Genomic DNA, 24,080 nt, shown 5'->3' on the forward strand with positions numbered 1-24,080 from the left:
CAGTAACCTTAACTGATTTGCTGAATGGCTGTACAGCAGCTGACGCATGAACCAATCATAGTATGCTAAAAACCTAGCCTCATTAATATTAATGAGTGTAGCCTTCGCCATAGTAGGGTTCGAATTAACGCGAACGGAATCGTTTCACTAGTGCACACTTCCGGACTGAACCAAACCGGAAACTGCCTACTTACAACTTTTGTCTTCGCTGTTGCACATCGTTTGGAATTATCATCGGACAACATGTCGGGCTCATCAAGCATCGTTGCGATGAAGAAAGTCGTTCAGCAGTTGCGCTTCGAAGCAAACATCAACAGAGTAAAGGTCGGTTGGTTTCTGTTAGCGGTTTAATCACGGATGAGACCGAAGCTAGTGAGTTAGCAGCCGGGCTGAGCTTGGGCGTGGACCTGGAACCCGTTAGCTTTGTTTTATCGGTTTCTCAGATTATTTATTAAAATAGTTTTATTTTCCAGTGAAGTAGTTGAGATATCTACTAAACAATCTGAATATTAAACACGCCCTCGGGGGAAAAATACTGAATATTTGATCTAACGTTATACCAGGTCTAGCTAACTACGATGGGTAACGTTAGTTTGTTTATCTAGACCAGAGGTTTTCAATTTTTTTTAGATCCCATGGACCCACAAAAAGGATCATCCTAATGTGAGGGACCCCATCCCTAAAATTTAAAAGGCAGTTATAGATTTCAAAAGTTTAAAGACCCAATTAATGCTTATCATTTTTTCCTATTCTCTGTAGTACGGTTCTATGTATTTGAATCAAAATTAGTTTTAATAATTACAAAATGTAATTTATTAATCTGAATTTATTATTTATATTTATTTTTTTGTTTTTAAATGTAGTTATATTTATATTTTCTCCCTTATTTTTATACAAGTTGGCAAGAAATACACACTTCTCTATTACATCCATTTTCAAATGTTTTTGTCTTGTTAGTATGAGCTTGTATGTAGCATTGCAGCTGATTGTGTATAATATTTTCTACAGTTTCCAGATGTTTGACCTGTTGTGTTATTTTGGCCATTTAGGTTTCTCAGGCGGCCGCAGAGCTTCAGCAGTTCTGCATTCAAAACGCCGTTCAGGATCCGCTGCTGACCGGTGTGTCTTCAAGCACCAACCCCTTCAGGACACAGAAGGTTTGCTCCTTCTTGTGAGGGTCCATGACGGCCGTCTGCTATTGGTGAGGATCATTATCAAATTGCATTTGATTAAAATCCTAAACATTACAAAATTGAAACTAACAATTAAAATTTGTCTTCTCAGGCTTTTTTTCCTGTTCCTGTGACAATTCCGCTGGGGGAAAAATAAGAAAACCACTGCCATGATGTGTAATCGAAAAAGCAACAGCACAAAAGCTGTCCACTTGCCAGTTAATACCTCATGCCATAAACACAGAAATAAGAACTGAAAGGATTTTGCCGATCTGGCCGCTTTATGTCTGTTATGGTGCATTTTCTTTCTCAAGTTTTCATTGTAGAACAAGAAATTTTTTTTAATATCTCAACTTGTGTTTTACTCTTTCACAACCTTCAGATTTCTGTTTGAAGACCTCAAACTAAAAAGTCTGCCTTAATGAGTGATAAACAACGCTCCAGTTTTTTGGAGGGAAGGCTTTTGTATTTTTTACGTGGCACAGCAGAGGAAACTTAGTAATTTATTGTGCCTTTTAACATTGTAGTCTATTTCTCTATCTTCTCTGCCTTAGACTTTTTATAACCCCAAATAAACCCATTGATTTCTACATGTCTCTATTGTTTTAATACTTTGATTACTGTGAAAGATTTGCTCAGGATATGTTAACTTGATAACCAAATAAATTACATGTAATTCACTTATTTGTTTAATAGATTGTGAATATACACTCAGGAAAAAAGGGTACAAAAGCTGTCACTAGGGCGGTACACTTTAAAAATACACATCTTTGTACCTAAAGAGTGCATATTAGTACATCAAAGGCACATATTAGTACCTAAATGGTACATATTAGAACCTTTTTAAAGGGTACTGTCCCAGTGACAGCTTTTGTGCCATTTTGTTTCTGAGAGTGTCATTTTGAATAATTTTATGAGACTATTATACCACACAAAATGACATGGTGTTTTGGCAGGCTTTGTGTTTATTCATATTTTACAGAGACTTCATAAGTTATTGTCAGTGTGCTGCAAGCAGTTTCTTGCTATGTGACATCCTGTACCCCACTTAAAACTTATTTTTAATGTACATAGTTGTTCGAAGTTCACATTGAATATTTGTATTTTTAAAAGTTCATTTGTCACACTGCATGTGAAGATTAAAAGCTGTCCAAATCTAAAGCGCACAAAATTCAAAATCAAATTGATTTTCAATGTAATGTTAGTTTTCATCAGAAGTTTTCAAATATAGGCTATTCATATTTTAAAATCACGCCATATTCCGATATCCTCGACACAGGTGCGTCATCTCACAATAATTGCTAACATATGCATGGAACCTAATTGGCCTGAATAACTAGAAATCAGGTGTAGATGGTTTGAGTGATAAAGCAGTAACTGCTCAAGCAAGAAGCAGTTTTCATAAATACGTGTTAAAAACGACGACCAACACGGTTTTTCACTTGTATGTCCGAGAAGCCGGTTTTGTGTGTGTGATATAATTATTTAGCAGGCGTGATGTGTCTGACTAGCATATTAATATGGTGGATAACTGTCTTTCTTATGATATCCCTCCGCACTGAATGTTATCCTCGCATGTACCCTCGTACATTCCAGGAAAGAGGATGGTCTTCGGCAAACCAGCAGCTGTTGAACAGTCAGTTTCAGGCCACGATTCCTCAAAGTCAACCTAAAATAAACGACCCTGTTCCACAACGACGTGAGAAAAAGGTGTCCGTGCTTTGCCACGACGCAACGATCGAGGTCGTGATAAACGCAGACCTGTTTGCTTCGGGCTTTCCTGTCTACCCTGGGGAGCTGTGGTTGGGTCCTGGAATGTCTTCATCATGTGGAGCTGTGCAAACTGGAGAATTAGTGTTTACCATAATTGCTTATTTCAAAGATTGTGGAACCAAACTATCTGTAAGTTTAACAATTTCTGGTAGTCTGTTTTGAGTTTGTTCAAGACCCAAGTTTTGTTTCAAGATGAAAAATGTACCAAGCATAATGTTCTCTCCCCTTTCCTGATTTTAACTGGCACTCGGTGTTTGGCGAGATCTTGTGGGTGTCAGGGCAGAAATGAAAGCTGATGCTCTCCTTATGTTTTTGTTTTCTCCGGTTGTGTTCGTATGTGAACTGAGCTTATTTAGTCCATTTGTTTGAAAGATCTGAACGTCCATACATTTACCCACCCATAGACCCTCCCCTCGAAGAATTCCAAAGTGGACAGGAGTAAAATACCAGGTGTAAATGAGAATGACTACTTCCTAGACAGCAACATAGATCCGGGCCACATCTGGTACATGTGGATTCAATGCACCAGATTTGGGCCAAATCTGGGCTGACACTTGCTGTCTGGGTTGTGATCCGATCAACCAAACCTGAGCTACACCAATAATGCTACTAGTAGGCCTAAATGGTTTGTTAGAAATGCATCATCCCCCTGGTTTCACAGACAAGGTTTCGGTCTAGTCTCAGTCTAAAATGCATGTTTAAGCTGTTTTAACTGACAGCAGCTTGCACTGATATGTCTCAAAATGTCAGTGCCATTATCTTTGTTTCAAGATGCACACCAGTTATTTTCTAAGACACTTATAAAAGCTACTTAAATGCCCTAATTGAACTAAGGCCTAATCCTGGCTTAATCTAAGCCCCGTCTGTGAAACCAGGCTCATGGGTTTAATTTGTCTTCTCACAGGTAACTGCTGACTCTCTGGTGTATTCAAATCTCCTTGTGTACTCTCCTTTACCATCTCCTGATGGTGTGCTTCGCCAGGAGAGTGCAGTAATACCTGTTCAGTGCCAATTCCAGAGGTAAACTGACCAAACTCAGATTAGTTAATGACTGACTTGAGCTCTTAACACATTTTTTTTCCTTTCTCAAATCCTCTTTAGGCGGTTTAATGTCGACAGTGCGGCAGTGGCGCCTGCTTGGGTTCCATTTGCTTCCACTATTTCGTCCACAGATTATCTGGACTTTGCTCTCCGACTGATGAGTGGTATAGTGTTTAAATTTGCCAAGTTTGGCTTCAGAATTATTTATCACTAATGTTTTTGTTTCTTTTTAAGATGACTGGCAGTATGAGAGGGGCTCAAACATCTATTTTCTTGGGGATGCGATACACCTTCAAGCATCAGTTACCTTGTCCAATCACTTGCCCCTACTTCTATATATTGACTGGTGTGTGGCTACACCAACATTCAACTTTGATGCCGATGCCATCAAATATTCCATTGTAGATTATCATGGGTGAGTTGATTCAGACTTTGCAGTGTTGCTTTTATTACATCAATTAGATTTAATCGAACTGTTCCTTTAAAACCTGTGCCTGGTTTCACAGACAAGGCTTAAGACTCTTAACTGAAAGAAACTTATCTTAAAATGTCAGTCTCAGTCCATTGTTTTGTCTCAAGATGCGCACCAGTAATATTTAAGGCATGCTTAAAAAAGCTACTTAATGTCCTAATTGAACTAAAGCCTAATCCTGGTTTAATCGAAGTCCTGTCTGTGAAACCGGGCCCTGGTCTTGTGACTACCAGTTTCGTGATGAATGAAATTGGTCCTGTGGCGTAGATGAATGGTGCGTTCAAAGGGATGTATAAAATTGAGGGTTCCCCAAAGAACCTTTTGGTGAACTCCTCTTAAAAGAACCATTTTCATTGTGTGGAAAACATTTTAATCTAAAGAACATTTGCACCTTAATGTTTAATGGTTCCTTGAACATTTAACATCCATGGATTGCCAATATAAAACCCTTTAGTACACTTGAATTCAGCATTTTGAGCTTCTCTAATCATGTAGACTGCTTTCAGATGTCTTTCAGACAGTAGGAGTTCATACTCCCACTCCAAGTTCTTGCAGAGGAGCGAAGGCAATAAGTTAAACCTACTGTTGGACGCCTTCAGGTTCCACAATTTGACGAGCAACATGGTGAGCAGAACTTTTAAGATTGATTTAAAGGATAGGTCACCCAAGAATGAATATTGTAATTTAAAGCCGGAATACTTGATGTAACATTTTATTTTTTTAACCCACATTTGCAGTCTTGACAAGTCGGCACTAGTTGCCAGTCTGCAGATTTTAGGCAGAGTTGGCAGATATAAATGAATAAATTGTGCAGTGCTTATAATTGGAATTAAGCTTCAGATTTTAGTTCCATCCAGTTGGAGGATATAAAACATGTTTGATATTGAGCTGGTTTAAGGGCTCATTGGTTTAATTTGCCATGCATCACGGTTTCTGCTTGAGTTTGTTCAGTTTGTGAGTTTGTCGTCAAGTGTATGATGTATGATTTTAAGTGTAGTGAAATTGTCATGAATGATGTTATTCTAAACCTCAGTGACCTTTGGTCTGTTAAACGCAAAATTTGTCGATGTGACGGGGTTTTTTTTGGACCCCATTGATTACCAACGAATGGACAAACTGTTGAAAATATTCTTTTCACAAGTCATACAGATTTCTGCTTCCTGGTTTTATTTGAAACAGGTGTACATCACATGTTATCTAAAGGCCATCCCTGCTGCGTCTTCTGTGAGCACTCAAAATCGAGCATGTTCTTTTATTGATGGAAGGTAATGACTGGCTCAGATATTTAAGTCTTGGTATATTAATTGGTGGTTCTTTTATGTAAGAACCATATGAACTCTGCAGGTGGCAGTCTGTGGATGGAAATGATGGGGTGTGTGACGGCTGTGAGCCATCCATACAAGGTGCGGCCGAGCCTGAACAAATCAAGCCTTACCACATCACACAAGCCCCTCCTGTCATGCAGCCAAAGGTGGGACACAAATCTGGGCCTGCCGATTTCGTTGAAGTGATACCCGGTCAGTCATTGGAACCCTATAGAGCTCTCATGAAGTCAAGGCAAAATGCCTATGGTGGTCCATCAAAGAGAGGAACCAACATGAACAAAGGTTTGCATAATTTTAATGCTTCATCCGTATTAATTTAAGTTATGTGTCAATCAAACACCCTTCTCCTATAACAGACTGGAAGCTTGCTACCTTGGGTCCTCTGCTTCTGATCCCAAAGGAAGGAACCACCACCCAGTCAGTTTCACACCCAGCTAAGGTCTTCGCCACGTCTGTTAACGAGGAGCCGGAGTTCTTATTCAACTTGACTCAGATGAGTCCTGTGAAAGATGAGCTGGAGTTTAAAACCGCTCCGGAGACTAGAAGCTTCCGTCCATTTGAGGACAGCCTGTTCCTTGATGCTTCTGATCTTTTTTCTTCAGAAGACGGAAGTGGGTTTGAAAAATGACCCACTCTTCCACTTGATGACCAAGAATAAAAATGGAAACTGACGTGACCTTTTCTAAAAATAAAAGTTTTATCACATCTCGTCTTGGTCCTTGCCATTACTGTGGATGCTGCGGTCACAGAAAAAGTATGCAAGCTAGTTTGTTGAATTTGTTTAAATTTATAAAGGCACAAAGTTAGAACTATTAAAGTAAAATTGCACCATAGTAAGTTCTTTATTTCACAGCATATACTGTAACAAATACATTTATGGATTATAACTCAAGGTAACATTTAGCACCTTTTATGGTACCTTAAATTTCTCATTCAAATCACATAATTGTGAACTATAATTACATTGTATAAATGTGAACATGTTTTTGTTCTAAAATAAAGAAAATGGACAACTTCACAGCACATCAATAAATATATTAATGAATTCTAAATAAAGGTAACATTGAGCAGCTTTTACAGTGCCTTTTACTCAATTTGTCATTCAAATCACTTGACTGAACATGTAACTTTCTGTGAGTTACATCAACAGATTTCGATGTTTACATAGGCATTCTTTTTTTTTAATATTTTGTCTTTATATACTTCAAAGGCTTGGTTGCTATATTCATGAATTTTTTTTAATTCATTTATAATCTCTCAAGGTAGCTTTCAGTATCTTGCAAATGTGCAATTCTTCATTTAAACCCTATAGGGTTGCACATGATTATGAACTGTCCAACTATATTTAGTAGGATCGTATACACAACCTTCCATAAAAGTGATTAATAAGTTACCATGTGGGCTATTTCTTCATAACAGATTTTGATCTTATATACTTCACAGTCTCTTTGATGTTATTGTCCTCTGGTGTCTTTTTCACATGGTGTGCCATTCGTCTGAAGCCGTCCACTAGACCTGCTCCAGTCAGCGCCGAACACGGCTGAATGAACCAGTCCCGTTCACTGCAACTCTTTCTCAGGTTAAACTGCTCTGTGATCTCTATTACTGTAGCAGCTCCTTCAATATCTTGCTTGTTGGCAAGAACCACCACCGGGAGTCCCCTGAGGTGCTCGCTCTTTAAGGTCTGTTCCAGGACGCCCTTGGCCTCGTCCAGACGCTTAATATCAGAAGAGTCCACCACAAACACAATTCCAGCTGTGTCTTGGTAAAAATTCCTCCAGTGCGATCGCATCTTTATCTGACCGCCAACGTCCCACACGGTCAGGATGATTTTGTCCCTGTTCTTCTTGGCTTCGATCATTTCTACATTAAATCCAATTGTAGGAACTGTGTGGAAGTCCTCGTTGTATTTCAGTTTGTAAAGAAGAGTTGATTTTCCAGCTCCGTCAAGTCCTAAGAGGAGAATACGTGCTTCAGGTTTGTGTCTGGATCCTGAAAGGCCCATTGTAAACGTCTGATGTTTTACAAACACCAATGTTTCTTACAGTCTTCTCTTGGCAAATGTGAGTTTACTTAAGATGGAGTCTGCCTGCGTTACTCAGTGATGTATTATATCTTGCTTATCTACATAGAGCTTTATGAATAATGGGTCAAAGTATCACAGGACACCTCCCAAATGATATGCTAAGAATGCCTGAACGGTGTCCTGTGGAATTCATCACTGTACAAAACATTTGAACGGAATAAAATATTCCATGACAAATAAATTAAATTAAATTGCATCTCTTTCATAGAATCTCATGTTCAACATGGCTGAAAAAAAATCTTTCACAGTTTAGTTTAAGATCCAAAAGAAAATAAAGATGATGTCAATTGACATCAAGAAATGAAAACATAATTATGAAATAAAGGTTCTCAGTTAAGTTGCCCTGAGACTGGGATATGTGACCATTATTTTAAAGAAATAAGTATGGACTTCCCATTACTTTTATCAGCTGAACACATGCATGACCATGACCTGGCATGAAGTCACAAGTGGACTAGTTTAAAATATAAAAGAACATTTAATGATAAATGTCTTGGAAAAAGTCTTAAAATAAACATTTTCAATCTTTCCATTTCAGTAAATGGAAACCAAACAAAAGAAAAGTGAATGGTATGTCTCCCTCAGATATCCAGGAATGACCCCAAGCCTTCCAGATACTTCCAATTCCAGCACTGGATTATTGATTGTATCAGCGTCACCTTTAGAAACCCTCAGGATAGATTTCAGGAAGCAACCAGAACAACAGCGACCATAACTTCACATCCACGGGCTCACCGTTGTCTTCCGAGGGTTTTATCAATCCACACCCCGCCCGTTGTATCTGCCACGAACACCAGTCCAGAGCAGTCCCCGTGCCCGTGCCCGCGGCGTCGTCTGTCCGCGGCCGCTTCATACGGAGAGACGACGTCCGTTCGCCATTTCCCGTGCGGAATGCCAGGAGTGCGTTTTTCACACATCTTTATAGATGTAAGTGACGTGAACTCGTTAAACTGCTCGGATGTCCTTGAACTGCACTGGCCCATTCTTGTGCTCCGGCTGCGTGTAGTAAAATCCAACTATATAGGCCTCTGTAAACTCTGTGCCAAAGTGGACCCCAAACGTACATATATACGTTACGGCAAATTAACTACTAGTGTCAGATCCAGTAAGAGTGTGTAGGGGGAGATTTATAGAAAGCTTACTCAGTGACAACAGGCACTTAGGGGCTTTAATACTGTACTCAACAATGCTGGCGCTATTCTGAGGCTTTACACCTGCTCTCTGTTGTCACGACCATAAAGCTCGGTATGCTTCAGGAATACTGCACTGCACTGCAGTGTAAGGTTACTGTGGTAATACGTGTGCAGATCAGTATGTCACTCTGACTGGAAGAATGCAACCATGCGTCATACGCTTATTCTATTTGTTTATCATTTTCCTCTTAATCTATGAGCTTATACTGTACCAGTTTCCCACATGAAAACAGTCACTGTCTGCTGAAAAGACGTCTGGTTTTGCTGGTCTCCCAACCTGCTCAGGCTGGTTTTTAGAGGGGTTAGGCCATATTTCAGCTGGTGTAAAATGGTTTAATTGTCCCCTGGCCCCTGGAAGAGGGTTCAAATTTGGTCAATCACATTTATTTATATAGCATAACACCACATGTTGGCCAAAGTGCTTTACATATAGGGCCTACTTGGATTTATAACTGTATGAATGTGTATGTGTTAGGTCCTGGTATAAGGCAAAATTGCACAAAATGAAGTAGTCGAATGTAAGTGAGAAAAGATGAGTCTTTAAATGAGATATAAACGTAAATTGGTGTCCCATTTTTTTAAACTGATGCACAAATATGGTGAAAACTATAAATTTACAGATAATTAAAACCGAACAAAATTAAAAATGTCGGTAACACTTTACAATAAGGTTCATTAGTTAATATTAACTAACATGAACTAACCATGAGCAATACATTTGTTACTGTATAAATGCTGTAAAAATCCAGCTGTTCCTTGTTAGTTCATGTTAACAAGATTTTAATAAAGTATTAGTAAATGTTGAAATTAACATTAAAACAGATTAATAAATGCTGTATAAGTGCAGTTCATTATTAGTTCATGTTAACTAATGTAGTTAAACTAATGCTAACTATCAAACCTTATTGTAAAGTGTTACCGAAACGTCTTATGAATCGTTACATTCTCGTTATGTTTTCCCAGTTGTCCCCCTATATAATCTATACACTATATGGATATAACAGCTTGATCTTATACACCTGTGGCAATGGGTCTGATCGAAACAACTGAATTCAGTAATTAAGAGGCGTGTCCCAACACTTTTGTCCTTATAGTGTACACTACCATTCAGTTTGGGGTCAGTAGGAGTTTACATTTTTTAAATAAGTCTCTTATGCTGACCTTGAATATATTTTGTTATGCATTCCTGTGATGCAAAGCTGAATTTTCAGCATCATTACTCCAGTCTTCAGTCACAGGATCCTTCAGAAATCATTCTAATATGATGAATTGATGCTCAAGAACCATTTCTTATGATTATCAATGTTGAAAAAAATGCTGCTTAATACTTTTGCATAAACTGTTATAGCCTACTTTTTTCAGGACTCTTTGATTAATGGAAAGTTCAAAAGCATTGTTTTTTTTTTAACTTTTTTAATTTTATGTGTCCTTGCTGAATATCATATCAATATCAGAGAGAACAAAGACAAACAGTATGAGCTTTGACTTGTTAGGTTTATTTATCGCTTTAATCTCCCACATACATTTCACACAGTGCAAGAAATTCAACGTTTGTGTAGATCAGGGCTGGTGCCAATCCCAGTAAACTAGGAGGAAACTTGGAGGACTGTCCGCCAAAATGAATTCAACAGTCTTCACAAATGAATTACATAACATACTGTCTTTGTATTCACATAACCATTAAAACAGTGACTTAAAAGAGCAGGACTGACTGGAAAACTCTTCCTTCTCACAATAATGATTGGGACGTAGACCAATTATGAAGTTTAATCAAAGATTAACATTCTTAATCTAACACAAACTTATACCACCCTCATTTAGACTAACCGATGAGCAGCACCAGTGTAAATCGGCATAAATGCCCTGTACTGATATGAATGGATCATGCACATCCAAATTCAAGAGCTGGATACATTTATCAGCTCTTTAATTCACAAAAACAAGGGGGAAAAAAATATAAAGCTCTGATCTGTTCTTCTGAACAAAATATTACGAGTGCATTTTCAAGGCAATAAACATCCTTCTGCCATTTATGCCAATTGCGATTTCACAAACAATATTGCTCTATATAAGGAAGGCCAGGATACGTCATCTTTACAGGGTCAAATCATTTTTTAAGTGTCCATTTGGCACGCACACAAAAAGAAAACAAAACAAAACTGGGAATGCATGTGTTTGCACATGCGTATGTGTGCCGGTTTGTTGTAATTGTGAGAAAAAAGGTTTGTCTCTTACATTACACCATCTAGCGATATGCATTAATGGAAAGACAATCAAGGCTGTTTATTGGTGGAGTAAAACTACTCTCCAGTTTTTGTCCCAGAGCTGCTCTTGAACTTCACCACCATGACGGTGATGTTGTCGGGGCAGCCGCGGTAGAACGACTGCAGCACGATGCTCTTGGCGCCGAAGTGCGGCTCGTCCAAGCGTTCCCGCACGAAGCGCACGGCCTCCTCGTTGCTGAACGCGTCCCACAGGCCGTCCGAGGCCAGGATCATGAACTCCGGCTGGAGCTTGTCCAGGTCAAAGGTCAAGATATCTGGGTCTGGGATGACCACATTCAAGTTCTTCAGAGGGTAGTCACCGAGCGAGCGCGACATGGCCAGGATGCCTTGCACACGCCAAGAACCGTTGAAACTGATGAAGCCACCTGATGGATGAGATCACAGACACGTGTTAAAATCACACCGTCAAGTCATCGGGAACTGCCAGGAAGGCCACCACAAGTGCAAAATGTTCAAAATCATCAAAAATTATAGTCTTAATAACAGACCTGATAACTGTTTTAAAATGAAAAGTAGAATTATGTCCATTGACTAACCAATTTTTATATTAAAATACACAAAAAACTCCTGTATTGTGACTGTCCCCATTTAAACTTTTGTAAATATGCAATTTAAAAAAAAGGTCTGAGTGCTGAAATCTGAGTGCTGGCTCACTCCTCCATAGGCTTATGGACACCTTAACTTGCTGGCCCAGAAAATGTATTAAAGACATTGTTAATATAGTCCAAGTGACTCCAGTCTCAATCTTAAGTTTATAAAGCGACGAGAATACTTTTTGTGCGCAAAAACAAACAAAAATAATGACTTTATTCCACTTTTCATTTCCTTCTCTCTGGACCTCGAGTCTTTTTACGTAGTGTTTAAGCGTAGCGCGTCTGTGTTTCACGTCACCACGTAGGCTCACTATTGGCCGACTCTGGTCATGTGATACGTGGTGACGTGAAACACAGACGCGCTACTTTATTACACTACGTAAAAAAAACTCGAGGTCCAGAGTAGGGCTGACTTCTAATAGTCGAGGATTCGACGATTCGATTCGGAGAGGTCTGATTCAACTATGAACCTCATAGTCGAATACATGGGCGTCAGTTTGGTTTGAAATGTGCTGGGGACAGAGACGCATTCGCATTTTCAGAAGGGCTGGGTACCATTTTTATTTTATTTTTTCAGGTCATGTTTTGAAAGACGATGTCCTGTAGCTTACTAATATAAATAAATAAAAATGTATTCAAAAATCTGCTTCACATTTTCAGCAGGGCTGCGGAGCGGCTGTGAGTTGACTCCACACGGTTCTCATGTGCGTTAAAAAGCTTTACGTGGTTTAATGTACCTAAACAATGATTACCAAATTCCCCTCTCATGTTGCTCCACATAACCACTTAAAATGATAAAAAAAAAAATCGAACCCAGAGTCCAATTATTATGGACGTTATCTGATATTAAGCGTTTCTGCTTCACATTTTCAGCAGGGCAGCGGAGCGGCTGTGAGTTGACTCCACGCAGTTCTCATGGGCGTGAAAAAGCTTTACGTGGTTTAATGTACCTAAACAACCATCACCAAACTTCTCTCTCATATTGCTCCTCATGTTTATGAAATGTTATGATATATGTGTGATATATATGTGTTTTTTAGCTCTTTTGTTTGAAATGGAAAAAATCTAGCTGCTATCTAAAAAAAAAAAAGAAAAAAAAAAAGGTTCGACTATCAGTCGACTATGGCAAAATCTAACGAATCAGATTCGACTATGAAAATCCTTAGTCGAAAACAGCCCTAGTCCAGAGAGAAGGAAATGAAAAGTGGAATAAAGTCGTTATTTTTGTTTGTTTTTGCGCACAAAAGTATTCTCGTCGCTTTATAAACTTAAGATTGAGCCACTGGAGTCACTTGGACTATATTAACAATGTCTTTAATACATTTTCTGGGCCAGCAAGTTAAGGTGTCCATCAGGAGTGATCCAGCACTCAGATTTCATCAAAAATATCTTAATTTGTGTTCCGAAGATGAACGAAAGTCTTACGGGGTTGGAACAACATTAGGGTGAGTAATTACTGACAGAATTTTCATTTTTGGGTGAACTATCCCTTTAATAATAATAATAATAATACTAATAATAAGAATAATAAGAATAATAATGTTATTTTATGGGGGTTTAAAATTGAGAGGTTATTTAAAGGAGCATTGCGTAGGTTTTTACTTAAAAAAAATCTTTAAGATAGAGTTTTCATTTGTACATGTTTGAGCCAACCATGATGTAATAAAAAGAATGACACCTCGACTGTCCACCACGGTTGCCTCTATCAGCCTGTAAACTCAATCGTGTGTGGAGGAGTCGGGCCCGAATCGGCGCGAAAATTCACAAAATGTGACGTCATGCGCGTTCTCGTCTACTTGGGCTTACAACTGTACGGCACGGCAGCCATTATAGTAAGCAGCGGCAATCGGTGTTTTCAAATGGACTCTGCGGATGGAAAGAAGCGACCAGCCCCCAGCACAACTCAGACACCCACGGACACTCCTCGGAAGTGTAAAAAAAAAGCGTTACTCTACAATAGTCAAAATAAGGGGTCTGTGAGTGCTGGGAGTGTGTTTCTTACCTCAAACATTATGCTGGTGAGTGGTGAATCTCGATGAGCCGTCAGTGGTTGCCGCGGCAACCCTGGTTGATGTTGTCGTGCTCGTATGAGCGTGCGCACCGAGAACGAGCATGAGACTGGCTGCAGTTCCTCTAACGGCCACTGGTGTCAGTAACGGTTAGAAATTTCAGAACTTACGGAATGCTCCTTTAAAAAAATGTTGTTTTAAAGGGTAACTAAACCCTAAACCAACTTTTTTTAGTTAATGATCTGTAAGAATGGGGCTTTAATAGTGCTGTTCATTGATTCAAGTATTGTTTTTGACATTTGTGTTTAAAGTATTTTAATTTTACTAAATATGGTGTAAAAACGTCTGAGTGCTGCCCTCTTAAGGTTGAACAGTGGCTACTGCAGTTGAATTTTCCTATTGGAAGTTGTGGTACACTCTGACGTCAGAGGGTACCAGCTAACCACGCCCTTGCCTGCAGAGAGATACGTCTCAGATGCACGCCCCCTCTTCACTGGGCTCTGCCTACTTTTCCAGCATTTTTCAAATATTGCCAGTGGGTGGAGTCAGGCTCTGACCAGGGGTTTAGTTACCCTTTAACAAAGAAGTTATCATTATAAATATTAATAATAATAATAATAATACTTTTTTTACAGGGATTTTAAATCAAAAAGTTATTGAAAAAAATAAACGTTGTTTAACAAACAAAAAAGTTATCATTATTAATAATAAATTAATTTAAAAATAAATATTGTCGTTTTAACATTTTATGATTATGATAATAATAAGACAATAATAATAAGTTATTTTATTTTACAGGTTTTATAAATCAATTTTATTAAAAAATGTTATTAAAAAATAAGAACTTGTTTTAACAAACAAAAAAAGTTATTACTATTATTATCATCATCTTCTTTAATAATAATAAGAAAAATATATAATAATACTATGTATGCAAATAAAAAGATATGCAATGGCCCATAAAATGTCAACTGTCCAATCAAATTGCCATCCACTGGAAATCAATGTGTATAAATAAATTTTTTGTTGTTGTTGTTGTTCTAACAAATAAATAATACTAATACTAATAATAATAATAAGAAGAAAATACAAAATGATACATGTTCAAAAACGATGTGATTAGCTTTATCATTTAAGAAGTAATTTGTCTAAAAATAGAGATCTCTAGGGGATCTCAATAATACACCCTTTACTATATGTTCTCTTTTAAGAAAATGGCATTAAAAAAGTTATCATAATCATTGATAAGACAAAATCAAGGAGAAAAAGGTAATACATTTTTAAAAATGTCAAAAAGTGTTTTTTTTTTTTTTTTTTTTTTTAAGTTTGGTAGCTGAATCATTTTATTTAGTTTGTTGCTAAAGCCAAATCAGCTCTTCTGCCTTTAGCGTCTCCCGTTGAAGTGGGCAAACTCACCGGCTCTCTTGATCCTCTTGCGCTCCTTCAGCTGGTAAGGCTTGTGATCATGTGACAAGGCCACAGCGTTGCCGTCCTTGTCGCAGAGAACGCCGCGCGAGTCTCCAACATTCGCCACAGTCAGTTCGCGGTCTGACAACAAGGCGACCAAACATGTTGTGCCTGAAAACAAAGGGGAGGAGTTCAGCATGGTTTACTGTTTCCCTAAAACACACGCTCATCCCCTGCTCACCCGCTTCATCATGAGAGGCGGAGAACTTTTCCACCATGTCCCGGTCCACAGCCAGAATGCGCTGCTCTAGGATGGAGGGATGGGAGAGAGAGCTGTCTTTCTTCTCCCGCTCGTAGGCCTGCAGCTGCTGTTTCAGAGTCTCGGGCAGGTGGGCCTTCACATAATCAGCAGCCGCCTGAGAGACAGACAACAAGAACAAATGCAGATGAGCTCACGGGTGAACAGGAATCTCACAAAAGTGTCCAGGTCACGCTTCACCCCCAAAGCTAAAGAAATAATATTTATTAAAGACCATTAAGATTTTCATGACATTTTAGCACCTATGTCCACTGTATTATAAGTCACTATAATCCTGGTCAATATACTGAGATCACGCTTATTTAGTGGCATTACTCATTGATTCCGGAAACTTCATGCATTTACTGAACTTTTTTATTTTAAATTGTCTTTTTGAACAGTGGATCCTAGTAAATATAATTTATAATTCAACTGAAAATTACATTTTTGAAATTTCCATTCTTCATTGTGATTCAGATAGATAGATGACAGAGAGACAGACAGACTGACAGACAAACAGACAGATGGCAGACAGACAGACAGATAGATAGATAGATAGATAGATAGATAGATATAGACAGACAGACAGATGACAGACAGACAGATAGATAGATATAGACAGACAGACAGACAGACAGACAGATAGACAGACAGATGCAGTATAGACAGCAATGTGACAGACAGACAGACAGACAGATGCAGTATAGACAGCAATGTGACAGACAGACAGACATATAGACATAGATGGACAAACAGACAGACAGACAGATAGATAGATATAGACAGACAGACAGACAGACAGACAGACAGACAGATATAGACAGACAGACAGATAGATAGACAGACAGATAGATGCAGTATAGACAGCAATGTGACAGACAGACAGACAGACTGACATATAGACACAGATAGACAAACAGACAGATGACAGACAGATAGATAGATAGATAGATAGATAGATAGATAGATAGATAGATAGATAGATAGATAGACAGACAGACTGATAGATATAGACAAACAGACAGACAGATAGATAGACAGACAGATAGATATAGACAGACAGACAGACAGATAGATAGAAACAGACAGATGACAGACAGACAGATAGATAGATATAGACAGCTAGACAGACAGACAGACAGACAGACAGATAGATAGATAGATAGATAGATAGATAGATAGATAGATAGATAGATAGAGATATAGATAGACAGCCAGATAGATAGATACAGTATAGACAGCAATGTGACAGACAGACAGACATACAGACTGACGGACAGATAGATAGATAGACAGACAGACAGACGGATAGATAGATGATAGACAGAGATATAGATAGACAGCAATGTGACAGACAGACAGACTGACATATAGACATAGATAAACAGACAGATGACAGACAGACAGACAGATAGATAGACAGACAGACAGTCAGACAGACAGACGGATAGATAGATAGACAGACAGAGATATAGATAGACAGCAATGTGACAGACAGACAGACAGACAGACTGACATATAGACATAGATAGACAGACAGACAGACAGACAGACAGACAGACAGACAGATAGATAGACACAGTCAGACAGACAGACAGTCAGACAGACAGACAGACAGACAGACGGATAGATAGATAGATAGATAGATAGATAGATAGATAGATAGATAGATAGATAGATAGATAGATAGATAGATAGATAGATAGATAGATAGATGACAGACAGAAAGACGGACAGACAGGCAGACAGAGACAGATATAGATAAACAAAAAGATGACAAACAGACAGACAGACAGACAGATGAGGGTGAGTAAATGGTGACAGAACTTTTTTTTTTTTTTTTTGGTTGAACTATCGCTTTAAAAAGAGGCCTAAGAGCTCTTGCCAGATGGAGTTCGCAGCAGAATACAGATGAAGGGACAGAAAGTCTGTAGAGATCGAGTGCCCTTTCCAAATACTGCCAGATCACCAAAACAGAGTCAAAGAGCATTATTCCATCGCCTAACTCTGTTGTCCCCATCATCAGTCAGGATGGTTTGGATTCCTCTCAGCAACTCACACTACAGCTTTGTGCATCTTCAACTGCAAACCTTCGCCAGTGACTCAGCAATGCCACGCTATAAATACAGTGATGAAACCAGAGAAGCAAACATAATACCTGTCTGCCAAGAGAACGCTGCAGTCTTGCTCCAAACACACTTCCCGGCCAACACGGGGCTGCTGCTTTCAGACTCAGAGGAGACACGGCAGAGCCTCCACATGAAGCCATGCATTATTTACACAGAAGCAGTGCTCACGCACAACACTTACAGAATAAGCACATGCAGCTCAGGGGCACTTTGCACATAGCGGTGATTTTAAACCCGTAAATAGCTCAGAGTTGCTATGAAGAGGAGCATTTCAGATCAGAGCTCGAGGCCTTGCTGAATTCTGCTCCTCCTAAATTGTCCAGATTAGGTATATAATCTCATAATAATCAAAATAATTATGTTTGCCTAAATGACCTTAGCATAGTTAGACTTCAGCTACCATCTGAAAAGGGCAAAGTAGTCAATCAACAATAGCCAATAACAACTATGTTCGTCAGTATATCGTGAGCCTGGCAATAGCACAATTTGCAGGGTGTCACAGTCTGAATTGTTGAAAGTATGTTTATCATTGTGTCTCAGGAACAAAGACAGTGGTGCGGGGGTGACCCGCAGCGACCTCTTTCCGCTCAAGACCCTCCCACCGCAAACACACTACAGTCAAGCAGCCATTTTACTTCATTCACACACCAACACAATGAGTGCTTTATTACTGGTGTTACGCACCTGTGTGTGTTTGGAAGATTTAGGGCTTTAACGCATTTAACTCAAACATAGCAGCGCCAGTGCATTCCTGTTAATCTCATGAAACATGTAAAGTTTAAAGAAAGCAAGTCTATATATATATATATATATATATATATATATATATATATATATATATATATATATATATATATATATCAAGATTCTGAGACAAAAATTCACAATTACCTTTTTTATGTTTTATTCTGTGGCGGTCGGAAACCAGCTTTCTTAGCAATCCTACACAAATATAGTTTTTAAATAAATAGTAAATTAGGCTACTACAAGTATTCATCTTGGCAGTTTTTGCTGCACTGGATTTATTGTAATCAAAATTTCCCAATGCAAAAACCAAAAATAATAATTTGTTAAAAAAAAGGATGGTTTTCACAAATATATTAAGCAGCACAACTGTTTTCAACACTGATTAATTATAATAAGAAATGTTTCTTGAGCAGCGAATCATCATATTAGAATGATTTCTGAAGGATCATGTGACACTGAAGACTGGAGTAATGTTAAAAAACAAGTATTTATTTTAAGTCAAGTCACATTTATTTATATAATGCTTTTTATAATACAGATTGTTTCAAAGCAGCTTTAAAAAGATAACAGGAAAAAAAATGCAAAAAAACTTTGTTTCCATTAGAAAATAGCGTGTTTAGCTATCGGATGTTTAATTTTTGTTGTAAAAAAGTTATTAATTTAGTTCATTTATATATATATCCGCTCTGGAGTAAACCATGATGTCATCGTCCGGCTCAGTTCAGTTCTTGTATAACAGTGTCAATGCAGGCAGATCAATATTATTGTTGAATATTAAATGTAGTAATCATATTTCACAATATGACTGTTTTTACTGTATTTTCCCATCAAATAAATGCAGCCTTGGTGAGCATAAGAGACTTCTTTACAAAAACATTACATAAATCTTTTGAACAATGCTGCCTTAAATTTTTAGGTACAATCAACTTGGATGTTTAAGTTATTAATCTTATATAAACTTATATATAAATCTTATATAAAAAAGGTTGAAAATTGCTTAACTTATTTTGATGAGTTTAAGCAATGTAAAAACATGTTGTCATAACTTATTGATCATTTTTTTACAGTGTACAATAGCTCACTCTATTTTGTACTACCATTGCTAATTAAAAGCTCAATTTACTAGGCCTAATTCAAGATTCGAATGAGGAGAAAACCAGAGCACAAGGGAATAAAGGACGAGCACGTGACAGAAGAGTAAGGGAGGCGTTGATTAGGCCGACTGTGCTAGTCACTGTTAGCGAGAGCTCTCATCATTAGCAGTCACCACAGGGCAAAATCATGTAACAAGACTCTATTTAACAGGGTATTTTTAACAGGCCCCCTGGATCAAATATTTCCAGACCTAGTTTTCACTTCTGACATTTTAAATCACGACTTATATTTGCATGTATGTCGATTACACATGCAAATTCTAACCAAAGTATGATTTGTTGACTATCATCTGCTGCTGAGGTGTCTCGATCAGTTGGGCTGTTGTTCAAGAAGCCAATTGCAGCCCTTTCACAGCTGCAATAAATAATAATAAAAAAAGACCATTGCTAATCGCCAGCATCTTAAAAAAATCAATCCAAAAAATCGGCTCAGACTTTTGACTGAGTAGGGTGTTCATACTTTCTTTTGGGTATCAGATTTATGCACTGAACATCGTGGGAGGCTGGAAAAAGACTCCCTCTATAATTTCTAGACAAATAAATGTATAATTAAACCTAAAAGTCTTGCTATTCTGCTCCTCTGGCGCTGCTGTGAAGAAAAGAGAAAAAATTAGAAAAGGTAATTTGGACTTTATACCTCGAGCTTATATCACACGATTCTGAGACAAAAAGTCAGAATATATATAGGCCTATATATATATATTTCTTCTTTACAACATACAGAATCCTAATCTGGTCAGCTCTTCTGAATCCATCTCATCCCTCTTTTCCTATTAAAGTCTACAGTGTTTGAAGCCCTGCTCATAACAAAACAAGTTCAGTAGTAATAAAAAAATCCTGCACTCTTCTTTCCAGTGAGTGGATGTGCAAGTTACCCAACATTAAGAGTTTAGTTCAGGAAATAATAATCATCATGGGCTTCCACAACCAAAAAACGAGCCAGTATCAACATACAGGTTAGACTCAAAATGTCAGGACGTTTGAGTCAGCAAACATTAATGAGAGGAGATAGTGTAGATTAGAAGACCTTTTACAGGGGCCGAAGAGCATGAGGTTGGCACATTTTAATCTATTAACTGCCTGGATTGCAGGGAGGCCTCTGGTCATTTAAACAAATACCACTATAAATAGATTTTAGGCATTCCATATATGATCGTGGGAGCCAGAAACAACAGACTTGAAAGCGGAGGAAAATGGTGGATCGGTAAAATTCAAATGAAAGAGTTTTCTGAGCTGTTTTAATAGGTTTCCACATGCATCGGCTCTTGTGAGCTGTTAATTTCATTACTCAAAAGCATGAACATCTGTCTGAGCTCCATATAGGCTGGGGAATAAGGCTGGTTGAAGCAGATGTCTGGGGGGGGGGGGGGGGGGGGTGCTTCTCAATTGGCTACATTAGATACTCATATAACCATTATAAAGGCAGTTTGTTTTCTAATTTTTAACACACCAAAAATATTGTGGGTTAACCGTTTGTTATTTGGAAGCAATACTGAAACATAAATTGTGGTGAACCAAAAGTATTTTTTTAATGGCTGATACCATGATATTAAGGGAGCACGCACGGGAAAGAAAAAGAAAAAAACAAAAAACGTGCAGTGTCTGCACAGTAAATTTTTGTACTAATTCAAGTCAGAACGACAACTTGTGTTAATTAGACCATCGGTTTGATAATATGAATTAGTGTATTGAAAATAGTCAGCCTTAAAGGGACAGGTCACCCATTATTTACTCACTCATGTTGTTCCAAATCTGTACAACCTTCTTTCTTCCATCTAACACAAAAGACAATTCACTCACTGCATGGAGTAAAATTACACTAGAAGTCAAATAAAAGGTTATACAGACATGAACGCGTGAACATTTTGCGAATTAGACTAACGTTACTCCTTTAAGAATATCCACTCTCTTATTCGCTACTACTTCGGCACCTGTTAAAAGTGATTTTTGCGATAATTCTCTAGTAATTTATTAACTTTTTAGATTTGTTGACATTTGGGAAATCCAGTTCCCATCCGCTTTCAGTATATGAAAGAGCGTCCATGATTTGCCTCGTATTTTTCCCTTTTATGTTCTACAGATGTGAGTCGGTAATACGGGTTTGGAACAACACGAGGGCGAGTAAACACATTTTTGCATGAACTATTCCTTTGAAGGTCGTCCCAAATAACACAGAACGTGTTTGGTTATTTTGGGAACCATTTCCTAACGTTACTCGAACATTATTTTTATGCTTAACATGTCAACAATGGTAACGTGTCGTCCTGGGAGCCACGGACGTTTCGTATGTAAATCTTTCACGACGACTCTCCTCAGCATCCACACTTCTTACCTCCCCGCCGTGTCCGTCAAAAATGGCAAAGATTGAAGGGTGGCTCCTGTTGACCAGGTCGGTGAGGACCTCGAAGCGGTCCTCCATGTGGTCTCTTCGGCCCTGTATCGAGTACACCGCGACATTGTTGTTCTTGAACTCCCATGTCTTGGAGAACTCCGCGTCCAGCACATCCAGACCGCCAAGCCTGTCGTTCATCATCATCTCCGCCACTTTCCCCTTCACCATCTTCACGGCATCCCGGCTGGACTTAACGATGGTTTTCACCTCGTCCGTGTGGAAGAAGTAACTCCAAAGGGCCAAGCTTATACACAACAGAAACAAGGTCTCTGGCCTGAGCAAGAAATAACGCATGATGCGACCCAAAAGAGACAAAAGCGTCATTGTGTCTCCTATCATCACACGCTCAAGACTGCACACGGGGACTGGAGTATGGGCTTCAAATTACTTCATTTGACCGATATTAAAGCCCATCTGCAGCCCGACGTGTGAGATCCCACCTGAAAGCCCGAACACAGCGACGCAAACGCCTAAATGTCCGGCGGTTATATTATGATCTGCAGATGGAGAGAGATCCCGGTGCTTTCGGTTGCAGTATGCTTCTGCTCTGCCCTACCGACGGGCTGCATATAACCGCACAGATCCCATTACCCCCAACAACAGCGAATCCTTTCCCTCCCATAAAGCCATCCGTGCCGCTAGCTATAGCGTCTTCAACGAGTCTCCGCTCCAAACCGACTGTCTGTTATTCGCCCGTTCGCGACGCGTGCGTCACTGACAGTTTCAAAGCACTCTGTATCGCTAATTCGTCACTGCACATGTCATGCTGCTGTTCGGACTTCCTCCGCGCGCTGCGTGACCGACCGACTGCAGCAGCAGCACCGGGAAACAGACACAAACGCTGAAGAAATTACATCATATCTGTCCGGTAGCTTGAGAAGCCTACGTCAGACTACATTTCAACAAACCGTTTTTTTTTTTTTTTTTTTTTTTGGTATTACCGATGCCGCAACGTGACGTACCAATCGATGACTATGAAAGGTCGTGACGTCATGCGTAGCTGTGCTCAGGAGAAAAACAGGGCCACGCCGAGACTGAAGGACCCTGGAGTATTGTTATATTGTTATGGTACGACAGTGAGGACAATTGGTGTTACTGTTCTTTCATGCATTAAAAAAAAAAAAAAAAAACGGCCAGGCTGTTGACACTGGCTGCAGAATTGAGGATTTGTTTTGTACTTTGTTGTAGCCTAGCCATTGCTTTTAGGGGGTACATTTCATAAGCACAAAAACAGTCTTGTGAAATGTAAATTATTTTCAGTATTTTGATTAATTTATTTTTAGAACTTTTAGTAGATTTTTTTTGTTTTTTGTTTTGTTTGTTGGGTTTGTATGACAAATTAGAGAAGAATGGTTTAGGCCTAATATTTCTTTCATCTAGATGTTGTTTTTTTGTAATTAAGCTATAGCATTAATTTATTTTTGTTTTTATTTTTGTCAAAACCAAGGCAAATGAAAATGAAAATGCTAAAGGGAAGAAATATAGTTAAACTGCTAATAGCCATACTAAAGTATTGTTTAGCACACTTAAAAGTAGTCAAACAATTTTTTTGTAAAATTTTGCAGTAATTTGCCACACTGTAAGATAATTTAAAATTAACATACCAAGGCAAAAAAAAAAAAACCTTCTGAATCATATTTGACGAATTTCTTAATCCTCTAAATTATCAAAACTTTACCTGTTGTAACACAATCTTTTACATTATCCATATATCATTTTCTAGATTTTTTTTAAAAAATGTATAAAATTATACAACACTCTCTTGAGGAACATTTATTTGTACATCTTTCAGTCATCATTGTATTGCATTGCATTATATGTTTTGTTATTTTAGATTTGTGTACATTACAAGCTATCAGAATTTCATATCACTTTTTGGCCATTTAAATAACAACACATGCACCAAATTGCATATTTGTATCCTCAGTTTGGGCCATCAAATTGATGGTTTTTTTTCACCATCTATTCTCCAATATGACTGTATGGTCCATAATAGCCTTATGT

The 24,080-nt window shown here is 38.4% G+C and overlaps 4 protein-coding genes across 7 annotated transcripts; 2 read left to right on the plus strand and 2 right to left on the minus strand.

The window, feature by feature from the left end:
* Positions 1-90: 90 nt before the first annotated feature.
* gng5 (guanine nucleotide binding protein (G protein), gamma 5) lies at positions 91-1,762 on the plus strand. Its single transcript, XM_081373520.1, has 3 exons — positions 91-324; positions 1,050-1,201; positions 1,285-1,762. Exons 1-2 carry the CDS (start codon positions 244-246, stop codon positions 1,173-1,175), a joined length of 207 nt encoding a protein of 68 aa, XP_081229646.1. The 5' UTR covers positions 91-243; the 3' UTR covers positions 1,176-1,201; positions 1,285-1,762.
* A 740-nt stretch (positions 1,763-2,502) lies between these two features.
* On the plus strand, positions 2,503-6,488 carry zp3b (zona pellucida glycoprotein 3b). 3 transcript variants are annotated; one of them, XM_081373921.1, is made up of 9 exons: positions 2,533-2,616; positions 2,769-3,074; positions 3,850-3,965; positions 4,047-4,150; positions 4,221-4,401; positions 4,965-5,082; positions 5,638-5,723; positions 5,803-6,065; positions 6,140-6,488. In XM_081373921.1, the coding sequence occupies exons 2-9, from the start codon at positions 2,988-2,990 to the stop codon at positions 6,409-6,411; spliced, it is 1,227 nt and encodes a 408-aa protein (XP_081230047.1). In that variant the 5' UTR covers positions 2,533-2,616; positions 2,769-2,987; the 3' UTR covers positions 6,412-6,488. The 3 variants fall into 3 exon arrangements, with proteins under 3 accessions (XP_081230045.1, XP_081230046.1, XP_081230047.1); XM_081373919.1 differs by having other exon boundaries at positions 2,503-3,074; XM_081373920.1 differs by having other exon boundaries at positions 2,503-3,074; positions 6,184-6,488.
* Positions 6,489-7,185: 697 nt separating this feature from the next.
* arl14 (ADP-ribosylation factor-like 14) lies at positions 7,186-7,788 on the minus strand (the record flags this gene model as incomplete). Its single annotated transcript, XM_081373610.1, has 1 exon — positions 7,186-7,788. The coding sequence occupies one exon, from the start codon at positions 7,786-7,788 to the stop codon at positions 7,186-7,188; it is 603 nt and encodes a 200-aa protein (XP_081229736.1).
* A 2,749-nt stretch (positions 7,789-10,537) lies between these two features.
* Positions 10,538-23,026, minus strand: ppm1la (protein phosphatase, Mg2+/Mn2+ dependent, 1La). 2 transcript variants are annotated; one of them, XM_081375189.1, is made up of 4 exons: positions 22,017-23,026; positions 15,598-15,772; positions 15,366-15,527; positions 10,538-11,712 (listed from the first exon to the last, which is right to left on the minus strand). In XM_081375189.1, exons 1-4 carry the CDS (start codon positions 22,413-22,415, stop codon positions 11,363-11,365), a joined length of 1,086 nt encoding a protein of 361 aa, XP_081231315.1. In that variant the 5' UTR covers positions 22,416-23,026; the 3' UTR covers positions 10,538-11,362. The 2 variants fall into 2 exon arrangements, with proteins under 2 accessions (XP_081231315.1, XP_081231316.1); XM_081375190.1 differs by lacking the exon at positions 22,017-23,026 and adding an exon at positions 17,540-17,762.
* Between the last annotated feature and the right edge of the window lie 1,054 nt (positions 23,027-24,080).

This window comes from Scardinius erythrophthalmus, assembly GCF_964197995.2.
Source record: "Scardinius erythrophthalmus genome assembly, chromosome: 9".
Classification (NCBI taxonomy): Eukaryota; Metazoa; Chordata; class Actinopteri; order Cypriniformes; family Leuciscidae; genus Scardinius; species Scardinius erythrophthalmus.